This window comes from Carcharodon carcharias, chromosome 9 (genome assembly GCF_017639515.1).
Source record: "Carcharodon carcharias isolate sCarCar2 chromosome 9, sCarCar2.pri, whole genome shotgun sequence".
In the NCBI taxonomy this organism is placed as follows: Eukaryota; Metazoa; Chordata; class Chondrichthyes; order Lamniformes; family Lamnidae; genus Carcharodon; species Carcharodon carcharias.
The window spans coordinates 16,624,373-16,644,724 of record NC_054475.1 but is presented as its reverse complement, the minus strand read 5'-3'; the positions used below and the strand labels follow the sequence as shown (position 1 = coordinate 16,644,724).

Sequence of the window (20,352 nt, the reverse complement as noted above, 5' to 3'; positions counted from 1 at the left end):
CTGTTCTTTATTTACTAAAAGGAAATGTGTCATGCAATTCTGTTTTTGTTTCATTTTTTCTTTCAGCAGTGTACACACAGCTCTGCACCTTTGATGTCTTCAAGCTTTATGCTTCTGTATAACTGTTCACATGTGCCTAGAATTAGTAAATGAACCTACAACATGTTTACCTAATCCCATATGAGTTTGTGCCTTTATATCATTATGACACAACAGTAATAGTGATGAGTTAACACAACCAAGTGCTCTCCTTACTTGTTCGTCCTGTGAAGTACCTTGGGATGTTTTACTATGGTCATTGCCTGGCACTTGTGTGGCTTGAAAGTTACTTGGCACAAGCTTGAATGTTGTCCAGGTCTTGCTGCATATGGACACAGACTGCTTCAGTATCTGAAGATGCCTTGATATTTTACAGTTGCTAAATAAATGCAAGTTGTTGCTGCAGACAGGCTTAATACTCCACCTGCTTGTGTAATCACTCACTGCCATCTCATGCCTTTATGCCAGTGCTGTGTATGGGTCAGAAATGTTACATTCGCAAGTCTTCAGATACTGAAGCACTCAGTGTCCATATGCAGCAAGACCTGGACAACCTTCAGGCTTGGGCTAATAAGTGACAATGTAACATTTATGCCACACGAGTGCCAGGCAATGACCATTTCCAGTAAGAGACAATCTAACCATCTCCCCTTGACATTCAATAGCATTATCATTGCTGAATCCCCCACTATCAACATTCTGGGGGATTACCATTGACCAGAAACTGATCTGGACTAGCCATATAAATACTGTGGCTACAAGAGCAGGTCAGATGCTAGGAATCCTGCGGTGAGTAACTCACCTCCTGACTCACCAAGCCTGTCCACCATCTACAAGGCACAAATCAGGAGTGTCAGGAGTGTGTTGGAATACTTCCCACACTTGCCTGGATGGGTGCAGCTCCAACAACACTGAAGAAGCTCAACCTCATCCAGCCTCCATGATTGGCACCCCATCCACCCCCTTAAACATTCACTCCCTCCACTGCTGACAAACAGTAGCAGCAGTGTGTACCACCTACAAGATGCACTGCAGTAACTCATTAAGGATCCTTTGAAAGCAGCTTTCAAACTCACGACCATTACCATCTAGAAGGACAAGGGCAGCAGATGGGTGGGAACACCCCCACCTGCAAGTTCCCCTCCAAGTCACTCACCATCCTGACTCGGAAATTTATCACCATTTGTTCTCTGTCACTGGGTCAGAATCCTGGAAACCCGTCCACCACATGGACTGCAGCAGTTCAAGAAGGCAGCTCACCACCACCTTCTCAAGGGCAATTAGGAATGGGCAATAAAAGCTGGCCCAGTCAGTGATGCCCACTGCCCATGAAAGAATTTTTAAAAATGTGTTAATGACGTTTGTGACCTCTCATTTCTGACTCCTATCTAGAAAATAAACCTAACAGCCCTGATGTTTATGTGGCCATGATTGTGCAGTTGATGTCAGTATTTTACTTTGGAATTAGCTCTGCATTGTACGTATGGCTGTTCCACTGTGGCTGAAACAAATCGAACTATTTTTGTTGTCAGTACTTTCTAATGTCCCTCTATAATAAACCAGTGATGGTGAAGCAAGATCTTCGAATAAAACTGACCTGAAGCAGATTCAAGGGTGGCTTTCAAAATTGAATTGAACAAGTACTTGTAAAAGAAAAAAAATACCTGATTATGTGGAAAGAGCAGAGGGAGTGAGACTGGACAATATTTATCCTTTAAGTAACATGACTAAAACAGCTTGTCTAGATTTTGTCACGTTGCTGTTTGTGGGACCTTACTGTCTGAAGAGTAGCTGCCACTTTTTCCACATTACGACAGCAACCATATTTCATTGGCTGTAAAGCAATTTGGGATACCTTAAGGTCATGAAAAGCACTATAGAAATGTAACATAAACAGCGATGAGATAATCTGCTTTTAGGTGGTGATTGGTTGATTCAGTTGGGCTTCCAGAGAACTCCTTCTTGCCAAGTGGCCATTGTCCATGTGTGAACATAGAGAACTAGTGTTTGATGATCAATGGACGAGCACCCAACTGAGCCCAGCCAGTTCTTGCTGTATGTCACAGAGAAGAGGGATATGGACACTGACCTGAATGGAATCTTGGCTGTTTTCACATCACATAGTCCAAAGATTTATAAGTTAACTGTAGTATTGCTACCACTGTCCAACACAGGCTAGGGTTGAAATCAGGTTCTTTACTGATCAATATTGTTCGATGCCAATCTTTTAGTGTATCAGCTGACCCATAGTGGGGGATTTAGTAGAAAGTTTTGGGACTTGGTTCCAACCCTGTCAACTGATATGCTTTATTCTTGATTCCACAGCCTGTCTAGAAAGATTTCTTCTTAGACCAGGGATGCAGAGCACGGCTAATTACCTCTGGTCACTCAGTGATGTCCTTGGACAGGGAGCAACTGCAAGTGTGTATAAAGCACGTCACAAGGTAAAGTACATTCCCCTCTTGGTTGAAGGGCTCAAACATCAAGAGACACAAGTTAAAATTAGGAAGTTAGGATAAAGACATGAAGCTGAGGGAACTTTTCACCCAAATGGTAATGGAAGAAGAAAAGGATATGGGAATGGATGTATAGATGGTCTGTAGAAACAATTGATATGTTTGGGAAGAGATTGAGTGACTATGATGCAAATAGGGCTAAGGGATATGGTGAGAGGGCGGTGGTGAGGGATATTGTAACAGGGTGGATATGGCACATAGCAAGATCCCCACAAATTACAATGTGATGTTGGCCAGATAATTTCTCTTGTTTTTGAGGGATATTGGCCAGAACAGCAGAGAGAACTCCCTGCTCTTTTTCAAACAATACTATGCGATCATTTACTTTCACCTGAGAGAGCAGAGAGAGAAAGAGGCAGAGAGAAGGATACAGCACATTGCCTCTCTGACTGGATAATTTATAACCAGGTAGTTTGAAAAGAGCTTTCCTGTTTACACCTGCGTCTGTCCAATCGCCTGTGACAGGTGTCTAACCCGTCTCCCTGTGGAACTGCTTCCTCAGCACCTTTGCAGATAAAAGAGAAAAATAAAATTAAATAAAACTATAAATGTAATGGAAACTGTTCCCTCAGCTGGAGTTTAGATCCCAGGGGAACAGTTAAAATGAGGACATTAAGAATAAGACCGGAGTTTAGAGGAATAAATCCTAGGAATAAGTTACCAGGGAGGAGGTTGGGGTGAACATTATGAATGGGATCATTGATTGGATGTGTTTCTGTAGAGAGAGACAAAGATGGTGAAAAGGTTGATCTAATTAAAAGAGAAGAGTTTATTAGACTCACTGTCTTTTCCTGTTCTTGCCTGATTTGTAACAAGTTTCAAAATCTACTTTTCAGAAAACTGGTGATCAGTATGCTGTCAAAGTGTTTAATCATGTCAGTTACCTGCGACCTTATGAAGTACAAATGAGAGAGTTTGAAATGTTACGGAAATTAAACCACAAGAATATTGTGAAACTGTTTGCAGTGGAGGAAGTGGTGAGTGTCTAATCCTCTTTAGCAGGTCACTGCAAACTCACCCCTCAACTCCACCCCACCCCCTCAGAATCAAGGCAAAGTGACCCTTCTCCCCCAAACCCAGTGGAAGAAATCCTTTCCCTCACCCTAAAATCAGGAGCAGAAATCTGCCCCCCCCCCCCACCCCCACTCCACCACCTCCCTACCCAGAAGCAGGGGAAGAGAGAACCTCCCACCCCTCAGAACAACAGGCAGTGACACCTCCCCCTCCCATCCCCACCCCCTCCAGATCCAGAGGCTGACCCTCGGAACAAGCACAGTGGAAATGCAGATAGCATGCTGGCCTTTAGTGCAGAGGGATTGGAGTACAAGGATAAGGGGGTCTTGTGACGTTTGTACTGGACTTTGGTGAGACCCACACCTAGAGTTCTTTGCACAGTTTTGGCCTCCTTATTTAGGGAAGGATATACTTGTATTGGAGGCAATACAGTGAAGGTTTGCTAAATTGGTTCCTCGGATGAGGAGGTTCTTCTATGATGAGAAGCTGAATAAATTGGGCCTCTACTCTCTGGAGTTTAGAAGGATGAGTGGTGATCTCATTGAAACATACCAGATAAAGGACTTGATGGTAGATGCTGAGAGGTTATTTCCTTGGCTGGAGAATCTAGTACACGGGCTCAGTCTCGGGATAAGGGGTCAATTTCTTTAGGACTGAGATGAAGAGAAATTTCTTCATTCAAAGGATTGTGGATCTTTGGAATTCTCTACACCAGAGGGTTGTGGATGCTTCATCACTGAATACATTCAAAGCTGAGATAGAAAAAGCTTTGATCTCTCAGGGAATCAAGGGATACTGGGAGTGGGTGGGAAAGTGGAGTTGAGGCCAAAGATCAGCCATGATCGTATTGAGTGGTGGACCAGGCTCAAAGGGCTGTTTGGTCCACTCCTAGTCTTAATTTTTATGCTCCTACAGTAGAATTACCCCAGAACCAACACACACGTGAGAAACTCGCATGCTGGAGGTCTGGCTCACAACCCCACTAAACAACAAGTAACCCCTAGAACTATCACATATAAGAGGCAGCCCCAGAGCAACATCAGAGAGACCCTAAGAATCATCTTACAGAAGAGACTCCCCTTGGCTAGACAGAGTTAAGATACAGATTGGCCATGACCTAGCTGAATGATGGAATAGGTTTGAGAGGCTGAATGGCCTCCTCCTGTTCTTCAAATCACCAATTGACACTGAGAACCACAAAACATCACAAAAGAGTTCAAACTGATTCTGTGAATTTCCAGACCACGGGCCTCCCTGTTGTCGATGCTTGGAACCCTTGGTGTCCATGTACAAGTACCAGATGTGGTACATCCACCGGCTCGCTGCTGCCTTGTGTGCTGCTCCCTCGGTCTATGTATTGTGGAGTTGTGATGTTTCACAGTGTGCCTGTTCTCTAGGGAGTTACCAAACAGAAAGTCCTGGTGATGGAGTACTGCGCTGGTGGGAGTCTGCTCAATGTTCTAGAAGAATCGGAAAATGCATTTGGATTATCGGAAGCTGAGTTTCTGATTGTGCTGGGAAGTGTTGGTGAGTTTCACGCTGTCTCCACATTCTCCTGATTACACTGAAGGAGGTTATTTCATGGATCTGTGCTACCAGGAGGAAGTTGGCAAGTGGGGAGGTGAGGGCGGGGAGTGAGATATTTACAGTCCTAACACTATGTCCTAACGCCAGTCACCAATCAGGAACCCTTTGGCTCTGAGAATGTAACATTCCCATCACGTTTCAATAGCAACCATTTTAGGCCAGAGTCATTCGCAGGTCATTGGCTGAGAGAGGTTTGAAGTTAGTTCTGGAGCCACCATTCATAAGCACCTGACAAAGAAAGAACTTGCATTTCTATGGCACTTGTCACATCCTCCTGGGTGTTCCAAAACACTTCACAGCCAATGAAGTACTTTTGAACTGTGATTACATAACAAGGTGGGGTTGGCTGAAGGGTAAATTATGGCCAGGACAGACCTATTTCTTCACCTAACAACAGCTTGCTAGCTATATCTCTGTTCTGAATGGGCAAACAGGAACCTTTAAGAATGCAGCATTCTTCCAGTGTCAGCCACAGTTAGATATTGAACGTTAACAAAATGTTACGCTTCATTTGTACAGGGCATTGATGGACCACATCTTGAATACTGCGTGCAGTTTTGGCCTCCCCAATTAAGGAAGGATGTAAGTGTGTTGGAGGTGGTTCATAGGAGGTTTACTAGATTGATACCTGGAATGAGTGGGTTGCCTTATGAGGAAAGGTTGGACAGACTGGGCTTGTTTCCACTGGAGTTTAGAAGAGTAAGGGGGTGACTTGATTGAAGTATGTGAGATCCTGAATGGTCTTGACAAGGTGGACATGAAAAGGATGTTTCCCCTTGTGGGTGAGTCCAGAACTAGGGGGCACTGTTTTAAAATTAGGGGTTTCCCTTTTAGGACAGAGATGAGGAGACAGTTTTTTTTCTCAGAGGGCTGTGCGACTTTGGAACTCTCTGCCTCAGAAGGTGGTGGAGGCGGAGTCACGGAATATTTTTAAGGCAGAGGTAGATAGATTCTTGTTAGGCAAGGGAATTAGAGGTTATTAGAAGTAGATTGGAATGTGGAATTTGAAATACAAACAGATTAGCCATGATCTTATTGAAGGCTGGAGGGGCTAAATAGCCTCTTCTGCTCCTATTTTGTATGTTCAGGTCCAGGAATGGGGTCTTCTGAGGTGAGAGTGCTAGCATTAAGCCAAACAGTCGGAAAATCTCCCATGTCTAGCTGCAACTGAAATTTGTTCCTTTACATCACTTGGATTTTTTTTATTCATTCATGGGGTGTGGGCGTCACTGGCTAGGGCTGATATTATTAACGCTCAGCAAAAATTTATCCCGCTCAACAAGAATGATTCAATGAGAAGAATGAACCACCCGTTGTTAACAAAGGTGGTCAAGGAGAGTATCCAATCAAAAACTAAGTCATACAAAGCAGTGAACTAGTGGTAGGCCAGAGGATTGAGAATTTTTTAGGAACCAGCAGTGGATGACTAAAAAGCTAATAAAGAGGGAAAAAATTGATTATGAAAGTAAATTGGCAAGAAATATAAAAACAAACAGCAAGAGCTCCTACAGGTATATAAAAAGAAAGAGAGTGGCTAAAGTGAGCGTGGAACCCTTGGAGGATGCAACTGGAGAATTGATAATGGGGAACAGGGAAATGACAGATAATTTAAACCAATATTTTGCATCGATCTTCACGGTGGAGGACGCTATAAACGTCCCAAAGATATCAGATAAGCAAAGAGCTAATGGGAGGAAAGATCTTGTAACAGTCTCTATCATGAGGGACAAAGTATTTGAAAAATTAATGGGAATAAAGGCAGACAAGTCGCCAGGACCTGATGGCCTGCATCTAAGGGTTTTAAAGGAAGTGGCTGCAGAGATAGTGGAGGCATTGGTCAAAATATTCCAGAACTCTCTGGATTCCAGGAGGGTCCCAGCGGATTGGAAAACCGCTAATATGATGCCTCAGTTCAAGAAGGGACGGAGACAAAAAGTAGGAAGCTATAGGCCAGTCAGCCTAACATCTGTCGTTGGGAAAATGCTAGAGTCCATTATTAAAGAAGAAATAGCAGGGCATTTAGAAAAGCTTAACATAATCAAACAGACTCAACATGGTTTTGTGAAAGGGAAATCATGTTTGACAAATTTGCTAGAGTCCTTTGGGATTACAACAAACAGAGTTGATAAAGGTGAGCCAATAGATAAAGTGTACTTGGATTGCCAGAAGGCATTTGATAAGGCCCCACACAAAAGGTTATTGCACAAGATAGGAGCTCAAAATATCGGAGGTATGTATTAGCATGGATTTAGGATTGGTTAGCACACAGAAGACAGAGTGTCAGGATTAATGGGTCTTTTTCAGATTGGAAAGACGCAACTAGTGTAGTGCCACAAGGATCAGTCTTAGGGCCTCAATTATTTACTATCTATGTTAATGACTTGGAGGAGGGGGCAGAGTGTAATGTATCCAAATTTGCTGACGATTCAAAAATAGGCGGGAGGGCATGTTGTGATGAGGACATAAGGAATCCACAAGGGGATATAGACAGATTGAGTGAATGGGCAAAAACTTAACAGATGGAGTTTAATGTAGAAAAGTGTAAGGTCATGTACTTTGGTAGGAAGAATCAAAAGGCAGACTATTATTTAAATGGAAAGAGACTCCAAAAAAGTGCAGCACAGAGGGATCTGAGTGTTCTTGTGCATAAAACACAAAAGGTTAGCATGCAGGTGCAGCAAGTAATTAAGAAGGCAAATGGATTTTGGCCTGTGTTGCTAGGGGGTTGGAGTTTAAAAATAGGGAAGACTTGTTACAACTGTACAGGGTGTTGGTGAGACCACACCTGGAGTACTGTGTACAGTTTTGGTCCCTGTATTTAAGAAATGATATACTGGCATTGGAGGCAGTTCAAAAGAGACTCACTAGGCTGATTCCTGGGATGAAGGGGTTGGCTTATCAAGAACAGCTAACGAGGTTAGGCCTTTATTCATTAGAGTTTAGAAGAATGAGGAGTGATCTTGAAACGTACAAGATTCTGAGGGGGCTTGACAGGGTAGATGTTGAGAAGATGTTTCCACTAGTGGGGGAATCTCGAACTAGGGGACATAGTTACAGAATAAGGGGACACTCATTTCAAACTGAGATGCAAAGGAAATTCTTCTCTCAGAGGATAGTGAACGTCTGGAATTCTCTACCCCAGAGAGTTACGGAGGCTGGATTACTGAAAGTATTTAAAGAGGAGGTAGACAGATTTTTAAATATCAGGGAGTTGAGAGCTATGAGGAGGCCTGGGGCAGATCAGCCATGATTTTATTGAATGGTGGGGCAGGCTTGAGGGGCTGAATGGCCCACTCCTGTTCCTATTTCTTATGTTCATGTTCAGAGGACATTTAAGAATCAATCACATTGCTGTGGGTCTGGAGTCACATGTAGGCCAGGCCTGGTCAGGTAAGGATAGCAGATTTCCTTCCCTAAATTATATTAGTGAACTAGATGGATTTTTACAACAATGGTTTCATGATCATCATTAGACTTTTAATTCCAGATTTTTATTGAATTCAAATTTCATCATCTGCTGTGATGGGATTCAAAGCCATGTCCCCAGATTATTACCGTGGGTATCTGGAGTGCTACTGACAATACTACTAATCCACCGCCTGTTCCCTTTAAAGAATCAGTCAAATCACCGGAACTGGAAGAGGCCATTCAGCCCCTCAACCCTATCCTGTCATTCACTGAGATCATGGCTGATCTGTACCTTAACTCCACCTACCTGCCTTAGTTCCCTAACTCCTAATAATCTTTGCCCAACAAAAATCTATCATTCTCAGTTTTGACATTTTCTATTGACCGTCTGACACAGCAACTTGTTGGAAGAGAGTTCCAGATTTCCACTCCCCTTTGTGTGAAGAAGTGCTTCCTGACATCACCCATGAATGATCTGCCTAATTTTAAGGTTATGCCCCCTTGTTTTGGGATCTCCAAACCTAAGGAAATAGTTTCTCTCTATCAACCTTATCAAATCCTTTCATTATCTTAAACACCTCGATTTGATCACCCTTTCATCTTCTAAACTTGAGGGAATACAAGACTAGTCTAGGCAAAAACAAAATATTGCAGATGCTGGAAATCTGAAATAAAAACAGAAAATGCTGGAAATATTCAGGTCTGGCAACATCTGTGGAAAGAACCAGCGTCAATGTTTCAGTTCTCTGACCTTTTATCAGAATCTAGTCTGTGCAATCAGTCTTCATAATTTAACCCTTTTAGATTTAACAGCAGAACAATTACATTGTGTAATATTCTCACCAACAGAAAACTCTGATCCATTAATTTCCCTAAATTGTGGTGATTTTGTGCCAAGGGGCTTAAACTCACAAGGAATCTTGTGAAACTTCCCCAAGTCATTTTCATTTAGAGCACCTTTGAATCAGGACAGAGACAAAGGCTTGTGCTTATATGTTACCTTTCATGACCTCAGGATGTCCCAAAGCGCTTCTGCCAATGAAATAATTTTGAGGTGCAGTCACTTTTGTAATGGAGGAAATGCAGCAACTAATGTGTGTCCAACAAGCCCCCACAAACAGCAATGTGATCATCTGTTATGTTTTGACTGTGGGTCGCTTTGCTCCTGAACCGGTTGTATGCTTATCTGTCGGCATGTGAGTAGATTATAATATACAGCAGACACAGTGATCAATATGAAATGAAGCACGCACTATTTATGTACACAAACAACAGAGCATTAACATGATGTGCGCTTCTCCAACCAGACCCTACTCTAGGCTAACATTAACATGATAGCCCGCGCTACACAGCTATTGGGTCTTACCGTCATGTGGTCAATCTGCTCACAGTCTCTTAAAGGTGCATTACACCTCAAGTTACCACATAATCTGATTTTTTTTTTTGTGGTGATATTGATTGAGGGATAAAGACTGGGGAGATGTCATTTCATCAGACACAGCTGGATTGTGATCCATATGCCACAAGCAAAAAGCCCCAAACTGACAATTTCACTGGAATTATTTTCTCCCCTATCGTTATTTGCTCTTTCTTCTATTACCAGTTGGTGGTATGAACCAGTTGAGAGAGAATGGAGTTGTCCATCGGGATATTAAGCCGGGGAACATCATGCGAATGGTTGGGGATGATGGTCAATCAGTCTATAAACTGACGGATTTTGGAGCAGCACGTGAACTAGAGGATGATGAAAAATTCATGTCACTGTACGGGACAGAGGAATATTTGGTTAGTACCCTTCCAAAATTAATCAAATGTAGCGGTAACACAATGACACTCATCGCTGGATTTGTTCTTGCCGGAGACCCAGCAAGGAGGTAGGGAGGATGTTATTGAGAAAGAATGGGATTACATGTATCTCCGGGAGCATTAAGGAGTTAGGCAGTTGAGGAAGGTTCTGTCCATTTTCTTTGCTGAGTTACCCAATGTCAACTGACAGCCACTGGAGAAAAGTGATGGATGGGAGATTGGATAAAGCCTGGGTCAGTCTTAACTACGATTTTCCTACATTGGAGAGCTTGCTGACACCCTTTGTCCAGAATGACACCCAAAGACCCTTATTGAATAAAATCCCAGTGACAGTCAGTGCCTTAAGGAAAGAGGAACTGGTGGGAGTTGAGTGGGACAGGGAGTGGGAAGAAGCATCAAAATGAATTTTACAATCTCCAATATTAACCGGGTTGTCTTTTCCCCTTGGCAGCACCCGGATATGTATGAACGCGCTGTACTTCGGAAACCTCAGAAAAAGGCGTATGGTGTCACGGTGGATTTGTGGAGTATTGGTGTGACATTCTACCAAGCAGCTACTGGCAGTCTACCCTTCATTCCATACGGAGGACCCCGCAAGAACAAGGAGATGATGTGTGTCACTTTCAGCAAGGCTTTTGAATTACTTCTTTATATTAATCCATGCAATTTTCCATCTACAAATCTACCCATCCATCTGTTCATCTTTAGTTATCTTCCCTTCCTGTTCCATCCATTTTTAAATCCCATCCCACTACCTCAGTCTCATTCCACTCCACTCCACTCCATCTCTTCTATCTCTCTTTTTCCACTTGCCATTTTGTAAACTTTCTATCTCAAGCTTTTTTTTTTATCCAATCCTATTATCTCTTTCCCACTAAACCTCTTACTCATCTTTCAATCCTACTTATTTCCCACACCATCTCCTCTCTCCTAACTATCCTATCCATCTATCTTGGAGATTGACCAGCTTTTTATCAACTCTAAGTGGTTTAATTCCAGGTATAAAATCACAACTGAGAAACCAGAGGGAGCGATTGCGGGAGTGCAGCGGAGTGATTTTGCTCCAGTCGAGTGGAGCTATGAGCTTCCAGTCAGTTGCAGGCTCTCTAAGTAAGTCCTCCAAAGATGGGACATAATGGGGCAGGGTCAACCTTGGTCTCCGATCTATGGCTGGCTGGATTTTCATAGTTATGTTATTGCAATGTGTTAAATTAGTCTGAAGTTGACCATAACGAGCAAAAGGGGCAAGATGTGTTCATACATGCAATGCATAAGATGCACTGGACCAATGGGAACAGGAGGAGACCATTCAGCTCCTTCAGCCTGTTTCACCAGTTGGATTGGATCATGGCGGATGTGATCTGCACTGTAAGGATCAATGAGCATGATCTGACATCTTAGCGAGGCTCAGTTGGCAGTGATGCAGTAGATTGTGGGTTCACACCACACTCTAGGACTTGAGCACATGTTGCAGGCAGCCACTGCACTGAGGGAATGCTGCAATGTTGAAAACATCATTTTTAATGGGATGTTAAACCAAAGCCTGTGTCTGTTAACTTTGGTAAACACCTCCTTGCATGATCTGAATGTGGCACCCTGGCCTGCATACCTCACTCCAGCCGCACCACAGCAATGATCTCATTCGTTGCTTATGGGATCAGGCTGTGCATTTCAAAAGTAATTCATTCGTTGTGATGTCCTGAAGACATGACATGTTGCTTTACAAATGCAAGTCTGTCTTCTAAGATGAATTCAATGGAGGTACTGGAGTACAGTTCCACAGAAACTGACTCTCGCTGGGGTACAGTTCCACAGAAACTGACTCTCACTGGGGACAGTTCCACAGAAACTGACTCTCACTGGGGACAGTTCCACAGAAACTGACTCTCACTGGGGACAGTTCCACAGAAACTGACTCTCACTGGGGACAGTTCCACAGAAACTGACTCTCACTGGGGACAGTTCCACAGAAACTGACTCTCACTGGGGACAGTTCCACAGAAACTGACTCTCCCTGGGGGACAGTTCCTGAAGGTGCTGACTTTCACTGGGGGACAGTTCCTGAAGGTGCTGACTTTCACTGGGGGACAGTTCCCAAAGGTGCTGACTCTCACTGGGGGACAGTTCCCAAAGGTGCTGACTCTCACTGGGGGACAGTTCCCAAAGGTGCTGACTCTCACTGGGGGACAGTTCCCAAAGGTGCTGACTCTCATTGGGGGACAGTTCCTGAAAGTGCTGACTCTCACTGGAGTCATTTCCTGAAGAAGCTGACTCTCACTCGGTGACAGTTTCTGAAGGTGCTGACTCTCACTGGGGGACAGTTCCTGAAGGTGCTGACTCTCATTGGGGGACAGTTCCTGAAAGTGCTGACTCTCACTGGAGTCATTTCCTGAAGAAGCTGACTCTCACTCGGTGACAGTTTCTGAAGGTGCTGACTCTCACTGGGGGACAGTTCCTGAAGGTGCTGACTCTCAGCACCAGGAATAGGGTGGGAAAGTGGGGTTGAGGTAGATGATCATCCATGATCTTTTTGGATGATGTTACAGACTCAAGGAACCGAATGGCCTACTCCTGCTGTTATTGCTTATGCTGCTCACGCTTCTGTTTGGTTAATAAAACCTGTATCTACCAATGGCTGGTATAATTGATCTACTGTGTTCCCTTTCTTCCTTTGCTGTTTTCCTCCAGGGGATTGAAAGACCTGTTAGTTCCCATCCTTGCCAGCATCCTAGAGGCTGATCAGGCCAAATGTTGGGGATTTGACCAATTCTTTGCAGAGGCCAATGACATCCTCCACAGAACGGTGATCCATATCTTCTCACTGCAGCAAGCTACAATGCTTAAAGTTTACATCCACTCTTACAACACGTGAGTCTTCTTGTTTGTCTTTATGTCCTTAGATTTGATGATCATATGTAGCAAGTTCAAGCAGAGGGTCTTTGTTTCATTCTGTAGATCTCCAAAGCCCTTTTAATTTTTCCCAAGAGTGTAAATTCACTGATCCCACGCTCCCAGCGAGAAGCTGTGTTGGAATGCATGAGGGACAGAGAATTGGTGCTTCACCCAATCTTGAACCATAGAAAGCAGCTCTCGTGATTTGAATACCTTTATCAAATCTGCTCTTAATCTTCTCTTCTTGTTTGAGAATAGTCCCAGCTTCTTCAGTCTATCCTCATTACTGAAGTCCCTCATCCCTGGAACCATTCTTGTCAACCTTTGCTGCACCCTCTCTAAAGCCTTCACATCCTTCCTAAAGTGGATGTCCGGAAGTGGCCATAATGCTCCAGTTGACATTGAATCAGTGTTTAATAAAGGTTCATCATAACTTGGTCCTACTGTTACTGCTGCTCATTCACCCAGCACTGACTGTTATTGCTGCCATAATTATCTCCACCCAACACATTTCAAACCCCCAGTGAAAGTTTATTCCTGAGATTAAACATGAATCCAAGCAAAGCTCCAGAATATGTCACCCTATCTAACAGGACAGATCCTGAGGGACTCTGGTTCTCATTCAACTCAATCCACACAGCATTCATTCACCACTGATCTTGTCACCCTCAGCCCTGTTGTTACTCAGAAAGTCATCACCATTCACCAGGTTGTGAAGTTGCTAACGGACACAACATTAACTCAAGCATGTCTTTCTCGTCCCAAGCTTGCCAATGGCTGTCTACTCATTCTCTAGCTCTGCTCACAGTCCCTTTAGATAGTCTAACAGTGCTTGTCCTCACAGTATTTCGAAAGCCTGTAAGTGGTGTTGGGGGCGGGGTAGCTAGCTCCGGTTGGCTAGATGGCTGGTGTGTGGTTTAGATTAATGCGAAAAGCATGGGTTCAATTCCCGCTGAGGTAGACTTGAGACTGGCATCCTCATCCTGCCCCTGAAAGAGGAAGACAATGACAAAAACTGCCAAGAAAATCAGCTTAGGGTGAAGCATCAGCAGGCAATGGACCAAGAACCTGCTTTTGAACAGAGCACACATGAACAAATGAATGAATACGAGATGTTGTCTAAATCTTTTCATACTTAGAGATCTCAGGTATGGATACTACTCTCACTCTTCCCTTATTGAAGATTGTTAGCATCAGTTAGCAGAGCCCGTACTCAAGGTGAAGATGAAACCGGTGAGCACCCTGTGATGTGTCCAGAACCTTGACTAAAGCAGGGGCACCAGGTTCTGAAGTTCTTTCCTCAGATGACTCACACTTTGGTTTTGGTGTCTCACCCTGGGCTGGGAACACCCATTCTTTTGGTGGGTTGTTTACCATGGTTTCTAGGGTTATGAATTTGACTTTTGGTGGAGAACTTGCTCCCGGTATTGTTACTATAGCTTTGGTCCTATCACAGATTTCACTGCTCAATGGCTCCCCTCTGCTGCTGCTGCCTCCCTGTTCTCCATAACTGGGTAACTTTGCTCTCTCTGCATTATGCAGTGCAGCTAATAAAGTCATTTATTGTTTTACTACTTCAAAGACACTATGTAAATACAAATTGCTGTTGTTGTAGGTTTGATTATTTGTTGTCAGAAACCATAAGCTTCCTGTCAGTCAGTAGGTCATACACTCAATCTGCATGTAAACATTTACCAGAAGTGCTATCACAGCATTGTCGGGATGTACAGCTTAGTATATTTGCGTGGTCCCCTCTTTCTCACCTACCCGCACACCTGTTAATGTCAACTACATTGTTAAGGTTAAGAGAAACAAGTGATAGGTATTAATTGTCCTTGAGCACAAAAAAAGAAAAAAAACCACCATGGCAACTGGAATATAAAGCTCGTCTCAGTAATGGTGACCTTGAAACTGTCATTGATTGTCATAAAAACCCATCTGGTTTGCTATACTAAAAGAGTATAAATAGGGGATAGCTGGGACACTGGATTGTGTGGAAGAAGAGCTGTGAGACTGAACAAGTCAATAAATTATCTCAATAAAAAAAAGCTCTGTGTCTTGGTTTCAGCTTCACAAACCAGCTTGGATCCTATTTACACCACCCAACTTTTAGTTTTACAGACTTATCCCAGTCTCTGCTTACTATTGAAATAGGTTTCATAGAGACCTATGAAACCTATAAAATTCTAACAGGACTAGACAGGGTAGATGCAGGAAGGATGTTCCCGATGGTGGGGGAATCCTGAACCAGGGGTCACAGTCTGAGGATCCAGGGTACACCATTTAGGACTGAGATGAGGAGAAATTTCTTCACCCAGAGAGTTGTGAGTCTGTGGAATTCCATACCATAGAAAGTAGTTGAGGCGGAAACATTGTATGTTTTCAAGAAGGAGTTAGATATAGCTCTTGGGGTGAAAGGGATGAAAGGATATGAGGAGAAAGCGGGAGCAGGCTATTGAGTTGGATGATCAGCCATGATCATAATGAATGGCGGAGCAGGCTCAAAGGGCCGAATGGCCTACTCCTGCTCCTAGTTTCTATGTTTCCATGAAATCCTCTTGAATTACTCAAGAGTTCTGAGATATTAACACTTCCCAAAATTTGTTCTGGAAAAACCAAGCAAGAAAGAAATTGGTTGCATTTCTATAGCACCTTTCAGGAAGTCCAAAGAAATTTCACAGCCAATGAAGCACTTTTGAAATGTGGTCCCTGTTTGTAATGGAGGAGTCGAGACACAGCTAGAGATTGAGAAGAGTAGGAGAGATCAGGTAATTTGATGAAATATTGATTAGGAGATGCCAAACTTGCATTTCTGGGATTATAGAAGTGAAGTGCGAAATGCCACATGCCTGGGAAAGGATGAGTTAAAGTTGAAGATGTTGTAATGACTGTTTAATACAGCAAGGATACAGAGGCAAGAGACTGTTATTAAAAAGTACCATTGGTGTCTTCAATTATCATAAAAGTATTGATTTAAAATGTGTAAAGACAAGAGGAACTGAGACAGAAATGGGTAGGTTAGTGTCAGCCAGCCCATCACTTCAGCGTCAAAATCTTGCCTTTGTCTTTCACAGAATCAAAGTATTGTTGGAAGCCATCTCCAAACAGACTGACATCTCCCCTCAGAACCAAGAGTTCATTTATGAGGGGCATCGCTTGGAGTTGGAGCTGACTCAACAGGTGCAGCTGCTTCCTAAAACAACTGAGGATAGGCCCACCATGCTGGTGAGCACAGAGCCCAAGGTGCCTATTGGAGTCATATACAAAGAGCGTAAGTGGCTGGATTACTGAGTTGAGGTTTAGCCTAGCTTCTTAGTTTGAGTGAGGTGGATGGGGCTTTTGTTTCAGTTCAGGTTGCAATTGCGGTGATGATTAAAAAACTCAAGTTATGTTTTCATCGTAATGTTCAGGTTCGATTAGGTTTCAGTATAAAAATGTCAGAAAATTTTGAATAAAGCATTTTCATTTGATCAATGTTTTTGAAATATTGAGTGGAATGGTTCAGGTAGATTGGGAGAAACTATCTCTGTTCGTTGGGGAGTCTGGGACGAGGGGGCATAGTTTAAAAATGACAACCAGTCTTTAAGGAGTGAAATTAGGAAATGCTTCTTTAGACAGAGTGGTAGAAGTTTGGAATCCTCTTCCAAAAATGACAATTGTTGCTACATCAGTTGTTAAATTTAAATCTGGGATTGATACATTCTTGTTAACCAAAGCTATTAAAAGATATGGACCAAAGAGGATATATATGGGGTCTGGTTGCAGATCAACCTCTCATTGAATGGTGGAACAGGCTCGAGAGGCTAAATAGCTTGCTCCTCTTCCTATGTTCCTAAATGTGTAGGATAAATATGCTGAACAAAGCTCTATTTTACATTGAGCTGGCGATGATTCACTCTTTGTTACTCCCATTGTTTAAATACAGCCTCCAGACTTTCACCTCAAAGACTTGCTACCTCCTAAATGCCTGTTTTCTTATTGCACCAAATTAGAAAACGCTGTGCAATGAATATTGGCCAGGACATCAGGAGAACTCCCTGCTGCACCCGAGAGGGCAGACAAGGCTTTGCTTTAATGTCTCATTCAAAACTCAGCATCTGCAACAGTGCAGTGCTCCCTCAGTACTGACCCTCTGACAGTGCAATTCTCCCTCATTACTGACCCTCTGACAGTGCAACTCTTCCTCAGTACTGACCCTCTGACAGTGCAACTCTCCCTCAGTACTGACCCTCTGACAGTGCAACTCTCCCTCAGTACTGACCCTCTGACAGTGCAGCACTCCCTCGGTACTGACTCTTTGGCAGCTGTTACAACCGGGATGGGAGAAGTGCACTGTTTATCTAGGCAGTCATGCCATTAGTTAAAAAGTTTAATTCACTCACCAAAATGGCCAATTATTTACCTTCACTACTGTTAAACCCAGAATAAAAGAGACTTTAACCAGGCTTTACTGAGTAAATTGTTGGAGCTGTGGGCTGACGAGAGCCTGGGTCCTGATGGACTTCATCCTAGGGTCTTAAAAGAAGTGTCTAGTGAGATCATTCATGCATTGGTTTTAATTTTCCAAAACTCCCAAGGTTCAGGAGTGATCCCATTAGATTAGAAGATAGCAAATGGAACTCCATTATTCAAAAAGGGAGGGAGACAGAAAGCGGGGGAAATTACAGGCCAGTTAGCTTAACATCTGTCATAGGGAAAATGTTAGAAGCTATTATTAAAGAGGTTATAGCAGGGCACTTGGATAAGTTCAAGGACATCAGGCAGAGTCAACATGGTTTTGTGAAAGGGAAATCGTGTTTAACCAATTTATTGAAGTTCTTTGAGGAAGTAACATGTGCTGTGGATAAAGGGGAACCAGTGAATGTACTGTACTTAGATTTCCAGAAGGCATTTTATAAAGTGCCACATCAAAGGTATTGCGGAAAATAAAAGCTCATGGTATGGGGTGGGGGGGTGGGTAACATATTGGCATGGATAGACGATTGGCTGGCCAACAGGAGGCAGAGAGTAGGCATAAATGAGTCTTTTTCATTATTGGCAAGATATAACAAGTGGCGTGCCACAGGGATCAGTGCTGGGACCTCAACTTTCTACAATTTATATAAATGACTTAGATAAAGGGATTGAAGGGATCGTTGCCAAATTTGCTAATGACACAATGATAGGTAGGAAAGTAAGTTGTGAAGAGGACATAAGGAGACTACATATAGATATAGATAGGTTAAGATGAGTGGGCAAAGATCTGGCAAATGGAGTATAATGTGGGAAATTATGAAATTGTCCATGTTGGCAGGAAGAATAAAAGAGAGGCATATTATCTAAATAGTGAGAGATTGCAGAGCTCTGAGATGCAGCGGGATCTGGGTATCTTAGTGCATGAATTACAAAAGGTGAGTATGCAAGTACAGCAAGTAATTAGGAAAGCTAATAGAATGTTATACTTTATTGTGAGGGGAATTGAATACAAAAGTAAGAAGTTTATGCTTTAGTTATACAGGGCACAAGTAAGACCACATCTGGAGTACCGTGTACAGTATTGGTCACCTTATTTAAAGAAAGATGTAAATGCATTGAAAGAAGTTCAGAGAAGGTTTACCAGACTAGTACCTGGAATGGGCAGGTTGTCTTATGAGGAAAGGTTGGACAGACTAGGCTTGTATCCGCTGGAGTTTAGAAGAGTAAGAGGCTACTTGATTGAAACATATGAGATCCTGAGGGGTCTTGACAGGGTGGATGTGGAGAGGATGTTTCCTCTTGTGGGAGAATATAGAACTAGGGGTCACTGTTTAAAAATAAGGGGTTGCCCATTTAAATCAGAGATGAAGCGAATTTCTTTCACTCAGGGTCGTGAGCCTTTGGAACTCTCTTCCTGAAAAGGCAGTGGAAGCAGATTCTTTGAATATTTTAATGGGGTGATAGGTTATCGGGGGCAGGTGGGATGCAGATTTGAGGTTACTATCAGATCAGCCATGATCTTATTAAGTGGTGGAGCAGGCTCTAGCGTCTGAATAGCCTACTCCTGCTCCTTGTTCGTATGCTTCTTTCAATAAACTAAGAATGATTGATTTTTTTCCAAAACAAAGCTTTTTTAACACAAGATGCAAGTGCTGGTTAACACACAATTGTAATCTAGAAGTATAACTGTCTATCCCTTTTAAAATTCCCCAACACACACACACAAACCAAGGACAAACAAGTAGCGTCTCTGCAGGGATGGGCAATTGAAGAAAATACTTTATAAGAGAAGGATAACTCGCAGGGTTTCGACTCCACCGATCTGGAGATCCCTCGTGTGAAGAAGATCGCTAGTCCCAGTAGATGCCTGGAGGTTCTCACCACAGAGCTTTAGCATGGAGGAAAATAGCGCCAGATTAATCCTTTTCATCTCAGCCTCTTAGGTTTCCAAAGACAGACAAGTCTTTGATGATTCCTAACTGGATACTGATAACCACACTATTTCAGGCAAGGCAAGGAGAGTGCAAGCTGGGCAGCTTTTCACTTGTTCAGTTGAGTCCCAACTAAGTTAAAAAAATACGAGTTTAAAACATAAAATTCCTCCATCAGGTGATTTCCAGTAAATCACCAGGCCTTTCCCATTGAAACAGGTTTTTTCCAGCAATTAGTGATTGCAGTTCAAATAAGCAAACAGCTCTGACGGTGCAGCCCTCCCTCAATAGAGATTTCATTTTTAAGCCTCTGAGTGGGATATTAGCTTTAATAATTTTGTAGACTGAGAAGAATTCTATCATGCAATTTTTTGGGGGAGCAAACTTTTTCTGTTTGTTAACATAACATGGGCTGGTGCATCACATGGAGACTCCACCTTACGTATGAATCAAGTGAACTTTACACTGAGTTGTCCCGATGGAAAGAATTGTAGGAGGTTCTGGTCCTTAATTTTTCACCTGTTTTCTCTTGTTCCCTCTGTTCGCAGCTGAGATACCAGTGTTTCCTCCAAAGTTTGATATAATCAATGATGCGAATCTTTCAAAGGTAACTGTGGGTTTGTAATGGAGAGAGGGTGGGGGTTTGTAGGGAGGAGCCTGTGGGAGGAAAATAAGTGTTACACTCAATAAGTGCTTGTCATAGA

At 43.0% G+C, this 20,352-nt stretch overlaps 1 protein-coding gene across 3 annotated transcripts in view; it reads left to right on the top strand.

Moving 5' to 3' along the window:
* Positions 1–20,352, top strand: part of ikbke (inhibitor of nuclear factor kappa B kinase subunit epsilon) — a 57,325-nt gene that overhangs the window by 3,245 nt on the left and 33,728 nt on the right. For all 3 annotated transcript variants that reach the window (XM_041195625.1, XM_041195627.1, XM_041195626.1), the window contains exons 2-10: positions 2,365–2,483; positions 3,392–3,532; positions 4,967–5,096; positions 10,168–10,349; positions 10,822–10,982; positions 11,370–11,480; positions 13,059–13,238; positions 16,337–16,533; positions 20,197–20,255. In XM_041195625.1, the coding sequence (XP_041051559.1) occupies positions 2,397–2,483; positions 3,392–3,532; positions 4,967–5,096; positions 10,168–10,349; positions 10,822–10,982; positions 11,370–11,480; positions 13,059–13,238; positions 16,337–16,533; positions 20,197–20,255 (1,248 nt within the window). In that variant the 5' untranslated portion in view covers positions 2,365–2,396. The remainder of the gene's footprint in view (positions 1–2,364; positions 2,484–3,391; positions 3,533–4,966; positions 5,097–10,167; positions 10,350–10,821; positions 10,983–11,369; positions 11,481–13,058; positions 13,239–16,336; positions 16,534–20,196; positions 20,256–20,352) is intronic.